The sequence below is a fragment of the Protomyctophum parallelum genome (assembly GCF_964188405.1).
Source record: "Protomyctophum parallelum genome assembly, chromosome: 4".
Lineage (NCBI taxonomy): Eukaryota > Metazoa > Chordata > Actinopteri > Myctophiformes > Myctophidae > Protomyctophum > Protomyctophum parallelum.
This window is the reverse complement of record NC_139700.1, coordinates 15,515,189-15,530,746: the sequence shown is the minus strand read 5'-3', so window position 1 is coordinate 15,530,746 and position 15,558 is coordinate 15,515,189. Positions and strand designations below refer to the sequence as shown.

The following is a 15,558-nucleotide window of genomic DNA, read 5'->3' as shown; positions in this document are numbered from 1 at the left end:
CTTTGCTGCAGCGAAGTCCATGTTTAAGTATTCAGGGCGCGTATCGGAAAAAGGCTCTCCCAAACTTCTTAATGGGCGAGCTAAAAATAGCTCCAGCTGGATTTGGCTGGGCTGATTCACATGCCTCTGATTCATTCAGCTGTGCTGCGGCGCAAGAGGAAAGCGAGGGAGGGAATGAGAGAGAGAGACACAGACAGACAGACAGACAGACAGACAGACAGACAGACAGACAGACAGACAGACAGACAGACAGACAGACAGACAGACAGACAGACAGACAGACAGACAGACAGACAGGCTTGCAAAACGATGAACAAAATGTCCTCACAAGGGCATACAAATGAGTATGCGTGTGTTTTTTGGTGTGTGTGTGTGTGTGTGTGTGTGTGTACTGTAGCTGTCTGTTGGGGCATTGCTGGGCATAGGATGTTATAGGATGTTAATGGTAGGGTCACAAGAAACCCCTATAAAATAATTGCCCAATAGTGACAGCAAGTGGATTCAAGTGGTCAGCAAGTGTATTCATGAATATACAGACAATATTTTAGGCCAATAAAAAAGACTATACCAAATTTCCCACTCGTCCACCTCGACTGCCGGACTACTTTATGTCTCTCTCCATAATGCTGAAACATTTCAGTCCCGTGTTTCTACAGTTAACCCAGCAGCTCATTGTGTCTCTGTCCATGGTGCTGAGCTGTGTGTGTGTGTGTGTGTGTGTGTGTGTGTGTGTGTGTGTGTGTGTGTGTGTGTACTGTAGCTGTCTGTTGGGGCATTGCTGGGCAGGGGTCCACATCAACTAATGTTGTATTGTTGTTGACTGAGTGTGTGGCCCCCGGCCCTTGTGCTGGCATCTTTACTGAGGGAGGAGCATGTCATTATCCTCTCCATTAATGCGGGTAAACTTCTCCCATTAACCTACATACTGTACACAGCAGTGGTAGCCTTAAGCATCTGGGGGCCTGTTTCAAGAGCTAATGTGGTGATAAAAGAGAAAAGGAAACTGAGGAGTCAACGTGGTTTAACCCATTTTGACCTGAGATCAGATTCTAAAAATGTCTTCTACATCCTGACAGTTTTCTGAAAAAGCTATGTTTCTATGTCAGTCGTTCTTCGATTTTTCAAAAATAGCAGACCTACAAGCTCGTAGCGCGCCACTCGGTGGCACGCTACAACACAATCATTCCCGGGATTCCTTCAAAATAGGAGCTCTGGGGTGCCGGGAAAACATGGCCGCTTTTTACTCTGAGAAATATTTTGCTAGCTTACCTTGCGGTCAGAAATGAAGCGCTTATTATATCCATCAGATCAAAACCACGGAGAGCGCCCTGGATTAGCAGATACGAGACATTCTTTCTGCCGCACTAACAGCTAAGTGAACGGGACGCTAATATGAAGGCAGAGCGAAGCGTACGGTGGCCTTAGAGGCTCACTCAAAAATAAAATTGAGGATGCGCTAGGACGTGGACACACATCCTATGCATCCGTCGATTGGATTCCCTATGACGTGTGGACACGTCCTATGGACGGAACCTGTTAAACAGTTTGACTGCCGTTCACCACATTCCCAACTTTTGTTTTCATTGCTAAATTCGCCAATTTTGATAACTTTTAAGAGATACAAGGTTTCCTCCGGACACCTGTGATATGTCACACGTTTGGATCACTTGACCGGAAAAAAGAATCAGTGACACTGGCTTCCTAGGGCTTCTGGGAAATTCAATGCAGAGGTTCAATGCATTCCTATTGTCTCTCCTCCATTCTTCGTTGTTGATCGGCAGTTTGGAATATTTCTTGACACGACGACAAGTGATGGCAGTTATTTTTGTGAAATGTGAGTGAAATACTCTGCAGTGAAGGTTATTTCACGATTTCAATTCTCTGCAGTAAATGTGTTAACTAATAGTTTGCGCCTTTAGGGTGGTTCTTGGCTATAGTTATAGCATCCTAGGGGTGCCCTGCTTCCATACTTCTTTCTGACTTCTCTACAGTTATGCATGCCCTATTTGTATACCTTAAATAGCCGATACCTGAACCCTGCTCGTTCCCTCTATCTCAGCCCACTTTACTTCATTAGTTATCTCCTGAACCCTGCTCGTTCCCTCTGTCTCATCCCACTTTACTTCATTAGTTATCTCCTGAACCCTGCTCGTTCCCTCTGTCTCAGTGAAGGTGTATAAGAGCAGACATCTCAATTGGAAATTGTTCAAGCTAACCTGCTGAGAGCAGACGTCGACAGAGAGAATGAAACACCATGCTTTCTCAAGAAGTGTGATCTTCTAAGGTGGGAATGTTCACAGGTTTCTCAATTAATTTGAACAATGTATTTGACTGACTGAGGTGACTTTATCGTGGACACAATATAGTTTTCAACAGTGGTTTTCGACCCTTTCATATCAAGGTCCATTATTTATTCGGCATTTGTGCCACGGACCATCATTTGATGAGATTTAGCCCCTCAGACCCAAAACTAAAGAATGGATAAGATAAGATTTTGTCCAAAATGCCATGCTGTATTGATGTGGACATCAGACGTTGGGAAACGTTGATCGAAATAACAATTATTCTAATCTACATGCTCTAATTGTCTTCTTGTAAATTATGTAATGTAGATGTTTAACAATAATTTAACTCTTGAGAGTGTAACATTAAACCAAATTTGGTTTCATTTTACAGTCGAATTAAAGATTTTGTGCAGTGCCCGGTGTTGAGTTAGTCGGACCCACGGTTGTCCAGAACCGCCACAAAAGGCATCTGACTGGGCTCTGGACAATGCCCCTGCCCGGGCTGCATATATGGAGCTGGCCTGTTCTGACATCACAACACAACACAACTCCATATAAGGGACACAGAGAGACAGATACAGATATCTCTATATATGGGCATAAAAGGGACACAGACAGATGGGTGGAACGGGTCTGACACGGGTACAACGGGTATTGCATATAGCCGGGTAGGGCATAGATCTCCAACTTCCATCATCCATCAACTCGGTTCTCTACAGGCGGGCACAGGTGACACTAATGGCACAAAATATTTTTCAGATGGGGGTCCACAGTTAAATACATATTAATTTACGCAGGTCCTTGAGTGAGTTGAGTTGAGCTATGCAAAACATAATCTGCCTTTCATTATTTTCAAGGAAAAAAGCTAACTTTTGTCAACTCTCTGCCTTTCAATTGCCCTACTTCAAGGGAAAAACAAATACATCATGTCAATGATTAGTGAAGTGGTTAACGCTAAACTCAGATTATTTATCTGGTTTTACTGGAACAGGAGCAGAGTGAGGAATGTAATGAGAACTTATAGGCACATTGGTCAGTCCGGGGGCACCCAGGTGAGGAAACACCCCTACCAAAAGTCAGTGAAGATTCTTCTGGACACTTTAAAAGTTTAAGAAATCAACTCAGAATGTTTTAAAACATACAAAACAATTCCACTATTATGAAAATCGGATATTAACTGGCTGGCATACTGTTCTGGGAGGTCCCAAATAGATGACCCCCCCAGAAATGGGGTCGGGGTCTGGAAAATTTTAACCCCATCATTTTCCCATAGTTTGGACTCAAACACAACACAAAAATCGTACGGGAGCTGTTTTTTTGACGCCTCGTACCCCACTCGTATCTGTATAGGGGCTGAAAACGTTACACCACTCTGTTGCTCAGCATACGTTGTTAAACTTGACACGACACCACACCTTCTCTCTCCTCTCTGTCACCGTCCGTCAGGCACAACGCGTCTCTCTCTAGACTCCTCCACAACTAAATGCAGACTCTGGGAACTATATAACCTCGCCTCAGCCGATCTCCAAGCCCCCAATACGTTGCTGATGCAACGTGTCGTAGGCTTGTAGATCAGCTCTGTTCCCTGCACGTCTAAAAAAGGGATGAATGAATGAATGAATGAATGAATGAATGAATGAATGAATGAATGAATGGATGAAACAAACAAACAAACAAATAAATAAATAAATAAATAGCTAGCTAGCACAGCACAGCACATGACTGCGCGCATCTGTAGGAACCGATAGGGAGAACCAAAATGGAATTATTGTAATGGCTACCCATGGTACCCAAGCATGTTCGGTTACCCATGGTACCCAAGGAACTAGGGATGCACCGAAAGGGAAATTCTTGGCCGAAACCGAATACCGAATATAGGAAACAGTTGGCCGAAAACCGAATACCGAATATCCGAATATTAATTAATATTATATATATTTTTTTCCTACCATTGCTGTCATGGCCGTACCTTAAAACTACCTGATTTATGGCAAAATAAATAGTTATGGCAAAACTTAACTTAAATAATAATCAATATTATGGGTCCATAAAACATTTATTCAGCTCTTTTGAATGCATTAATTGCATACACTATTCGGTGATATATTTTCTGCCTATTCGGGCCGAAACCCAATAGGCCGAAAATGCATTTTTAGCCATTTTTTGCCGAATATTTTCCGCGGCCGAATTTTCGGTGCATCACTACAAGGAACCGATTATTGTAATGGCTACCCATGGTACCCAAGCATGTTCCGTTACCCATGGTACCCTAGGAACCGATAGGGAGAACCAAAATGGAATTATTGTAATGGCTACCCATGGTACCCAAGCATGTTCGGTTCGATACCTGCTTGGTAGTGAGGTTCGGGATGCACCCTATACTCCAAACACACTTCTCATCGTTTTATTTCCATCCTAACTTCTCTGTAATGCTTCTTGACCTCCTTCCTGCTCTTGCCACTGTTCCTCAACTTGGCTCTGTCTCTTCTCTGTGTCGCTCCTCTCCAAAACGTGAGGAGCTCACAGTGCACGGTGGACTGGGCAAGGTGAGGGAAAACAAAAGAAAGCAAAGATTGCAGAGGAAGAGGCAGAGAGAGAGAGAGAGAGAGAGAGAGAGAGAAGCAGGGAGGGACAGATAAAAAGGGATGGCACTTTCAGAGTCACGACTCGGGAGTGATGTATCGGTGCACAGACGTGTGTCAATACTGCAAACTTCACATGCACGCACATGCACACACACGTGGGGGAACACTTACACGTGTGTGTGTGTGTGTGTGTGTGTGTGTGTGTCAGAGCGTGTAAATGAGCATACATGCACTGAGTACATACAAGAACAGTCACACACCACACAGACACACCCCAACATTCAGGGGGAATGTTGGGGTGTGTCGCAAAAGTGGCAAGCACATCCTACAGCAAATGCAGTTTTGCTCTATCGAGAGATAGAGCTTTACATAAAGCTATAACTATAATTTCTAACATGTATTTGATAGCACCCAGCATTTCTTTTGCAAGACGAGCAGCAATGTCTATATTGAGGACAAAACAAAGTATCGATCACCTCCTGAATAAGGAGAGTGAATGGAAGGATGAGCACATGAAACTAGAAGAGCAGGACAGGCATTATAATGGCAGAGGCCATTAGAGAGACAGATGTACAAATCTGTTCTCTCTGTGTGAAGTCCTTAGCAGCGTTCCTCTGAGTGCCCAAGTGTCAGACAGAGAGACGGAGGCAGAAATGGATGGCGAAGAGAAAGCCAGTTGAGGCGTTTTGAAATGGGCCCATCACGTGACACGTACAGAGAAAGAGAACACCACCCTGTTCCTCACATAAAGGAGCTTCATGCTGTGAGGTTCGCCCGGCAGAGATGCGCGGATGGCAGTTTTTGCCGCGGGTGGCAGTTTTAGCCGTGGTTGCCACGGGTAACAGCAAGTTTCGGGAGGATTTGGTTCAATGAAATATAAATATTAACTAGAACTGCCTACTTGCTTGTTGCACACTAGTAGGCCATAAATGGCAAACACTAAAACATTCCAGGTGGCTAAAATGTGACTAAAACGAAATGAAAACTATTCAAGTGACTATGACTAAAACAAAAAATGTGCTGCCAAAATCAACACTGCACTACATACTCCTGCAGGTTGGCCCACAGGGTGCCTGGTCACCAGACGCTGGAACTGGGAGGGACAGTGTGTTCCTCACAGACACAGAGGCCAAAGAACCATGTGTGGTTGGATGGTTGGATGGTGGTATGGATCACACAGAGTGTGTACCATGACCCTATAATATGTGACTCTTTTTGATACAGAGACAGTCATGGCGGCAAGACTAACTGTACAGGAGAGGAGAAAAACTCCAAAATGACTTAATAGCACAGGCAGACTCTTCACATACTAGAGCATGTCTGAAAATATGAAATAAATTCTTAAACATGTAGCTAGGTGTAATGTTAGAGTCCACAGAACTGAACCTTTCAAGCCTGTTTTCTCAACTCGCTGTTTTCTGTAAGACATTACTCTATAAGCCATATCTCCAAAACTGGTGGGTCAAACTGAACAACGAATATGTCAATTTGAAGCTATGATTCCCTGCTTTCATATGGAAACAAATCCAATGGCAGGCCCTCAGTCAAGGTGGGTCACATATAGTCTATGTAGGGCTAGAAAGACATGCTGATTTGCCAAAATGTGACTTTTAGAAATGGCTGATGTCAGTCTGTAAACATCATCCATCTGTTTTAATCTTCAGAGCTTGCAATCCACCCTATAGTGAATTTATAAGAGGTTCTCTGGTGTAACAAATCCTACTCAGAAGTAAAATAAATTGCTCCTGGGGGAGCACAGGCCTCTGCCAGGCCAGGACGTAAATCTACCCATTTAGGATGAAATAGGAAAAATCGGACAGGTCCGTCTTGACAAAATGACTAGAGAGAGAATGTGTACCGATTTGTCTGACAAAATTGTTTGTACAAAATCTGCAGGAGTAATGGCAAAATAAATATTTGCCCGCAGACCTGCCCTTCATGCAACGAACGTTCTGTAAAACGACAGATCTACTAGTAGATCTGTCAGATCATGGAACCAACGTACCGGTATGCTGTGAGCTTAGCTTGTTGCTAACGCGACCCCCCCCCCCCCCCCCCCCCCCCCCCCCTCTCTCTCTCTAACGCAACTCTCCATGTATATGGTTGGATCACTCACTGCAGTGTTGCACTGTTCAAGCTGATTTGATATTATATGAAATAGCCTATCATACATTTTATTTGTATGTTATTATTTGCATCTGAACTTGTCAGTAGCCTAACTGTAGGCCTTTACATATATTTGAATGTGCAATAAATAGTTTAGACCACAGTACTGTGGTAGTCTATCTAAGTTGAAGTTATATCCGGTATAGTTGTGACCAGATTTAACTGAAGGACTGCCATTGTATTTTTTTTCATGTCATATGAAAGCAGGGAATCATAGCTTCAAATTAACATTGGTTGTTCAAGTTAAATTGATGTGTTGATGTTATTGTGGTATTTACCATAGGCAATATGCCAATATAGTTTTTTTTTTAAATGACCAGTGAGCACTTGCAACTGCACTGTTTAATAAGAGTCATAGTAGCACCTCACTGATACATACTAAAGCAACAATATACATGCCTGTTTGGTGTCAAACTGCTCTACAAAATGAAATGAAAGGGAGAGAGAGAGAGAGAGAGAGAGAGAGAGAGAGAGAGAGAGAGAGAGAGAAAGGGGGGTGGGAGGTGGGCTTAGAAGACAGAGCAGAAGGTGGAGGCAGACCCTTTTTCATTCCAGAGAATGTATCTCATGGAGTTTTTTTCCAGGATTTATGGGCATGCAGGGCATGCACTGTTTCAATATCAGCCCCATCTCCCTTCGCTCACCCCCCCCCCCTCCCCCCTCACACACGGACGTTCTGTGCTGTCCCATAGAGAATGCTCCTCCATTCGTCTCAGCCTCATTTATATGGCCTCCTCTCCTGCATCTTGCACAGCTATCGCGTTCCTCACAACAATGCATTTAAATGGGTTTATTTAGAGATTCCATACTCCCCTCTGTGGTCGTCGCCAACACCTGTTCCCAGGTAACACCCCCTATACTGCACTGTTTCCCAAACAGTGGGTCGGGACCCGATTGTGGGCCATGGATACATTTTTTGTGGATCACGACTCGAGTACAGAATCCCATTTCCTTTTCCTACTAAAACAAAAGATTTCAAAAGATTTTCCCCTCCCACCCTTAAAAAAAAAAAAAATCTTATACATTTACGATCAAAGATCATAAGTAGTAGTGAAAATAGCCGATCTACAAGCTACGTAGCTTGCAGATCTACAAGTTTGGGTCACGGGCAAACATCTAATTTCCCTTTAGGGTCACAGGCTAAAAGGTTTGGCAACCACTGCCCCACACTGCCTATGCCCTCCCCTCCACCCCCTCTGTGTTTCTCTAACCTCTTTGAAGGAGTCAGCAGTGGGGGCGGCGTTGCCCCCGGAAGCTCCAGAAGCCAGTCTCCAGGGAGGCATGACAAACAAAGCAGAGGTAAAAGGGTGAATAGTATATCAAAGATGTGTCCTTGGTGCTCTCCTCTCTTCTGTTTGTACACAGACTGGGTTAGGCAACCTCCAGAGTTTAGACTATACTCTCTCACCCTCTCGAGACAAACAGACCACCTGGCGCTGCACTGCATGGTTTATTCCCCACTTTTTGATGACAATGTTCATGTTTTCAGGTTATTTGTCATATCTGGTATATATATATATATATATATATATATATATATATATATATATATACTGTATTATGTAGTGAAAATGGAGTAACACTAAACAATCATGGACAGAGATTGTGAAGGCGACCCGGAGACACATACTTTCTTGTTACACCGCCGAGTCAGCAAGCTGTTTTTCCAAGGACATATTATTGCATCCTTTGCGCCTCGCGTTGGACATGTCAACTAAATCGCCGCCTCATCACCTTCCAAGTGTTTACAACTCAAACTCAAATGTTTGAGTCAGTCTCACACAGATGGTAGATTCATTATAGAAGAATTCACAAGAGAAAGAGAGTAAAACAGAATGAGATTCGTGTGTGCGTGCGTGCATGCATTCATGTGTGTGTGCGTGCGTGAGTGCGTGCGTGTTTTGTATTGGGTGTTGCAGCAATATGCAGCATTATGTTCAGGACCATGGACAGAGCTGAAAGACTCAACATTCAGCACCATGTATAGTATGTACAGAGATTATAACAAAAAACATCTTGACCAGCCATAGTAAGACCACTCTGTGTGTATGTATGTGTGTGTGTGTGTGTGTGTGTGTGTGTGTGTGTGTTATACAGTACCTAGACTATACTATACCTATACTTAGACTTATAGCGGTAAAAGTCTAAGGCTGACAAAAGCCCTGAGTTCACCATCAACTCACAGCCCATACGTGTGTATGACCTACATGAGTCATAAACTACATAGGGCATAGATTTAATATCGCAGGGGAATGGAAAGAACAGGTTGTTATGGCTGTGTGCGCGCGTGTGTGTGTGTGTGTGTGTGTGTGTGTGTGTGTGTGCTCACTATACAGAAAATCTTCAGTGTTGGCCTGGGCGGCTAGTGTAGGGGTCTGGGCACTTGTCTGTCTCATATTGTACGCTATCCAATAGCCCCAAAAATATCTAAAAGAATAAATAAATAATAATCTTCAGTGTCAAATTAACACTGAGAGAGCAGAAACCAAACGGACACGTGTACACTGTTGGAGTTATACGATAAGCGAACACTGAGGATGTGACTGCAGTGTACCTCCCTCAACCCAGAGGGCTCCTCCATGCACGCCTCGCAATAAAGTTGATTACCGGAAGAAACTTGAGAAGTGAGAGAGTGTGTGAGGGTGCATAATATTTGATTCCTCTCTTACCTAGCCGCGGGTCGTACTGCCTCATCTGAACCTCTTCCACGCAGTCCGCTGGGAACCAGCCAGTCCTGCCTTTAACCGTGCCTTCCCAGAAGCCACCTTCTCCTATACTCAGCACTGAGAGCATGCAGGGGAACAAGAGAGGAAGAGAAGAAGACATTATTATAACCCATTAAGACCTGAGACCAGATTAGGCAAATGTCTTCAAAATCCTAACAGTTTTCTGAAAAACGGGTGTCTGTGGTTCTCTAACTTCATCTCAAAATATGTTGTTCTCTAGGGAGTTAAAAAACGTTTGCCGTGAAAGAATATATATAATATATTCAAAGATTTGCACACATTTTCACGATAAAAAAAAAATAGCAGATCTACAAGCTGACACCGCGGTCAGTGTATTCATGCACTGCATCTCTGGAATAATAACCTTAAGAAACACAATAGCTGTCTTGTACCCTCCGAGCCATTTTTATTTGTGCCCAAATGTAAATGAGGCTCCAGTTTAAATGTTGTATAATAGACATAAATACACCTACACATAACGATACAGTATATACATACATATTCACACATACTGTACATAAACGCACGCACGCACGCACGCACGCACGCACGCACGCACGCACGCACGCACGCACGCACGCACGCCTCAAGAGTCCGGTTGGGTTCATGGATTGTTTTCTCCTATAATACAAGACACACATATACTGTATATAACATACATCCTTCATATCCACCCACTAGACTCACATACATTATTCTTACAGTATATTCGGGAGGTTGGTGAGAAAGGACTGCTTGTTGAGAGATTGACGGAGGGAGAGAGAGAGAGAGAGAGAGAGAGAGAGCAGTAGGAGATTCCTTCTACATGCACATTGGGTAATTAGAGATGAATGTATAGTTGATATTGATCTTTCCTGCAGGACTGCACCAGAGCACTCATTTCTGCAATACTCATCTATTACTCTGAGAAGCTCTCTCTCTCTCTCTCTCTCTCTCTCTCACACACACACACACACACATACACACCTGAATATATTTCTCTCTCCCAGAAAAACAGCCATGGCTCTCTTGTATGTTCCTCAAACAAAATACACAGATACACTGTACGCACGCACGCACGCACGCACGCACGCACGCACACACACACACACACACACACACACACACACACACACACACACACACACACACACACACACACACACACACACACACACACACACACACACACACACACACACACACACACACACACACACACACACACACACACACACACACACACACACACACACACACACACACACACAGCAATCCTCTCAGACCCCCAGCTGGAACTGAAGCTGTGCCTGAGTGAGCCCTTCTCCTTGCGCCGCGGTTGCTAGGTTACGGCAGTATAGTATATAGTATAACGGTGTTGTGTAGTACAGTTGGCTCCATGGTGAGGACAGTATAGTATATAGTATAATGGTGTTGTGTAGTACAGTTGGCTCCATGGTGAGGACAGTATAGTATATAGTATAATGGTGTTGTGTAGTACAGTTGGCTCCATGGTGAGGACAGTATAGTATATAGTATAATGGTGTTGTGTAGTAGAGGACAGTATAGTATATAGCAGGGGTCCTCAACTAGAAATGTTGAAGGTCCACAAATATGGTCCAGTCTCATGCGCACGCAAATAAAGTTGTGGGTCGCGGGCCACATAGGCCCCACGGGGTGGGGCTGCCCCCCTCGCCCCCCACCCGAAACAACTATGCCTGTTTAGTACAGTCAAACCAAGCTACAGTATACAAACCGGGTCCCATCCCAACCACCAGAGTAGTGGCAGAGTATGAAAATATATTTTTTCACTTTAACAAATATTAATTATTCATACCTCCAAAAATCCAATTTTGTTCATTCAACTGAATGTGTGAATGTGTCACTGCTAGTGAGCCAGTCAGTGAGACATTGCCATCATTACATGCCGGCCCAACGGAGAATTCAACTTGCGGTTGCGGTGACTTTTCTTCTTCTCTTTCTTCTTTTTTTTTTAAATGTTTTTTTGTGGCTTTCGCCTTTATTTTATATTTTTTATGGAGGGACAGACAGTAGGCTGACAGGAAATGGGGAGAGAGATGGGGGGTCACTCCCACTGAGCCACGGCCCATGCAGGCCTTTTCTCTTTATTCTATCATTTCTCCAGGGTCCGCAGAGAGGTGTGCCGCGGTTTCATTTCAGATACTGGTGGCAGGTTTTTTGGGGGGGAAGCCTATAGGAGCTATTATGGTAAACAAAAAGTACAGGCTTTAGTTTAGACATACTATTGGTCCGACTGTCCCTAGACCAACAAGTAACCTATACCTCAAACCCTAACCTAACCCTAACCTCAAGCACGGGAGCAGCATTCCAACTCAATAGCGCTGCCGCCTACAATATACTGCTGTAGAAGTTATAGCTATAGCTGTACAGTATAAGACTGCATCTCATCAAAGAAGACATTCAACGTTTGTACAAAAGTATTGCCCTTAGAATGATATTTGTTTTTACCAGCTGCAAGCTAGTCCTCTAGTAGTCTAGTCCAGCAGGTTTTCTCATTGGCTGACTCACGTCGCTGTGCTAGTCCAGTTGGTTTTCTCATTGGCTAAACCACGATGCGCTGTTTCTTTGTGTGTGTGTGTGTGTGTGTGTGTGTGTGTGTTATACCTAGACTATACTATACCTATACTTAGACTTATACCGCTGGCAGACAAAAGCCCTGAGTTCAGCATCAACTCGCAGCCCATACGTGTGTATGACCTACATGAGTCTAAACTACATAGGGCATAGATTTAATATGGCAGGGGAATGGAAAGAACAGGTTGTTACAGCTGTAGACCTTATAGGTGTGTGGGTCTGGGCTGTGTGTCTGTGTTTGTGTCTCTCTAGAGTTTGAATTTTCTTCTCCTTGCACATTCTGCGTTTTTGTTAGTGTGCGTGCAACTAAAAGTGAGTACCCTTTTAGTAATGCTGTAATTACTGTAATTATTTGTACTTTTTGGTTGAATTTTCTGTAGCTTATTATGAGAAAGTTCATTCACCTGTGCTACAATTGTTTGCCGGACTTAATAACTTTGGTATTTTGATGGTCTTTAGATGCTGTTTGAATGTCGCTCATATTAACATTTCATGACATTTCTGATTTAATTAATCAGATTTGTGAATGGCCTGTATTTTGAGTGTAACACAGAAAAGGTAGATGTGGGTGTTAAGTGGAATAAATCTAATTTGAAGCACATCATTTATGAGTATGTTTTAACTCGACAATCAGCTCATCAATATTACATACAATTCTTTACACAATTCTTTACAACGGTTAGGCCCATCTTATGTTATAGTTTGCTGTTCTCTTACACTACATGAACCTTTCGGTTGTATAGCGCTCAAAAGCCAAGATTGTTGGTACTTTTGCATGCCACTGATATACAGTATGACCAGTGTTGCCAAGTACTTAAAGGGCCACTTCACCCCTATTGCAACCAGATCTTATTTTAATAATGTTTGGGAGACAAGAAACACTTTCCTGGGCCTTTTATGTGGGTAATATGTGTTTTTAGATATTTTAGCAGGCCTATTTCAAAGTGTCCATGGACTTCATGATGTCAGGGACACTGGGCTCACTTACTTCCTGGACTACATGTTCTCAGTAAGACAGCGCTCCCTCTATCCACAAGGAGGAGCAGTGCACCAAAGCATTATGGGAATTGTAGTCCAGGAAGGAAGTGAGCCCAGTGTCCATGACATCGTGGGGTCCATGGACACTTTGCAATACTGAAATATCTAAAAACACAAATGACCCACATAAAAACCCCCAGGAAAGTGTTTCCTGTCACCCAAACATCATTAAAATAAGATCTGGTTGCAAAAGGGGTGAAGTGGCACTTTAAGTAATACTTTACTTTGAGTAATATTATTACCTTTTTTTTCTTTAAGATATTTTTTTGCGGCTTACACCTTTTATTGGCTTTTTGAAGGGACAGACAGTAGGCTGACTGCAGGAAACGGGAGAGAGATGGGGGAAGACATGCAGTAAAGGCCGTGTCGGGCTCAGGAGTCAAACCCGCGGCACACTGAGACTGGATTACCAGTCGGGTGCCCAGACGGTTACGCCACCGCCTGGGCCAATGTTATTACTTTTGTCCAGTAACTAGTAAAGTAACTAGTTACTTTCACATTTTGAGTAATGATTATTACATTTACTTTTTTCCAATAGTAACTAGTTACAATTTTCATGAGCCACGAGTGCTGTGGGCTGTTTATTCATAATGGCAGACTGGGTTGGGATGGAGTTGCTTTGCAGGCTGCTGATCTGGTCTAGATCTAGACTCTAGAGCGGATAAGGAAACGATGCGTGTTCGTCTGTAGTCTGTACGTGTTAACTATCGGATGCAGAATGGCGGGCCTTAAACTGTCCGGAACGTGGAACAAACTATAATGTGCGACTCGCGTTAGAGTACTGCAAGAGACGTAAACAAACTAAACATAGGGGAGGTGGAGGAGACACCAGCACCACACAGCTTTAGACTTACTGTACGTTCACCACTTAGAAGTATTGTCATTATTTTGATGTCCCCGATAAAGACGAGAAGAACATTATTGTCCGCTGCAAGTACAAGTACACTTTTCAGAGTTAAATAAAAGGGGAGAAAATATTCTTAAAAGTAATAAGTAACAATATTACTTTGTGTTTTGTAACTTTGTGTTGTAACTTTGACAACACTGAGTATGACACAGTATAAAATACAGCATTAGACAAAAAAGACGAAATAATGGAGATACAAGGTTTCTGCCACAACACTGCACCCTGGCTGAGATCCACACAGAGGAATGCCACGTGACACAGCTGGAGGAGAGACTCCATGATTCTCAACACACACAGGATACACTGGCTCATCCAAGCTTTGATCTCTGCTTAACACCACTTTCCCTGTCCCATCTCCTGAGAACAAAATCTCTGTCTCCCTTTTTCTCACATACTTGCCGCGTCCTTAATGTTTCTCTCTGGCAAAGTCCCTCTCTCTGCGGTCCAGATTTACATACATCAAAGGTGCACCACAAATTGCCCTGTGCCTCAAGTGCAATTTATGCTCACAAAGCACTGTAGTACGTGGAATTAAGGTGGAAACTAATTTAGGCAATCTTGCATTCTGTGCTTGAAGCAGAGGTTAATCGACAAAGTAGACCGGCAAATTTGGAGCCCTCGTCGAGCACAAGAATAAAAATAAATGCTAAATTAATTGATGTTGAAGTAAGAGAACACCAAAACATATTGGAGAAAGACAATTCTACTCCAACTGAGAGAAACTGAATTTTGGTTTTAAAGATTTTTAACATATATTTTTTTTGGAGGGTCGCTAGCCCCTCCTATGGGCTAGCGACCGGGTTTGTGTGAACACAAACATTGGCTTGTGATTGATCACCCCATAGCGATGATTTGATTGGGTGAGCAAAGTACAGTATTGAAGATAAAAGTGAGGGCAGAAAAGTGAAGACGCCCGGAAGTGATTGGCCGGAATGACATTTGTGATGATTTGATTGGTTGAGCACGGAATGTGGTGTATGATGATTTTTGAGGGGCTAAGTCCAGCTTAGTGTGCGTGTAAACACAAACTTTGTCCTAACACAAGCATTAAATGCCATTGATAATGATTGGACAATTTTACATCATAGTGTAAATTAAAAGCTGGAATGATGTAAGATGATAAGAGCACCCCTCACTTCACACAGGTGTGATTTTTGAGGGCCCCTCCTATGTCCAGCTTTTAGTGTGTGTGTGCACAAACTTTGTCCTACACAAACATTAAATGCCATTGACAATGATAATCATAGTGTGACACA

General features: G+C 43.2%; 1 protein-coding gene across 1 annotated transcript in view; it reads right to left on the bottom strand.

Moving 5' to 3' along the window:
- The window catches only part of shank3a (SH3 and multiple ankyrin repeat domains 3a), a gene marked incomplete at its 5' end in the record, with an annotated part of 286,471 nt that overhangs the window by 60,797 nt on the left and 210,116 nt on the right, over nucleotides 1-15,558 (bottom strand). The window contains one exon of the mRNA XM_083764211.1: nucleotides 9,706-9,819. Within this exon, the coding sequence (XP_083620337.1) occupies nucleotides 9,706-9,819 (114 nt within the window). The remainder of the gene's footprint in view (nucleotides 1-9,705; nucleotides 9,820-15,558) is intronic.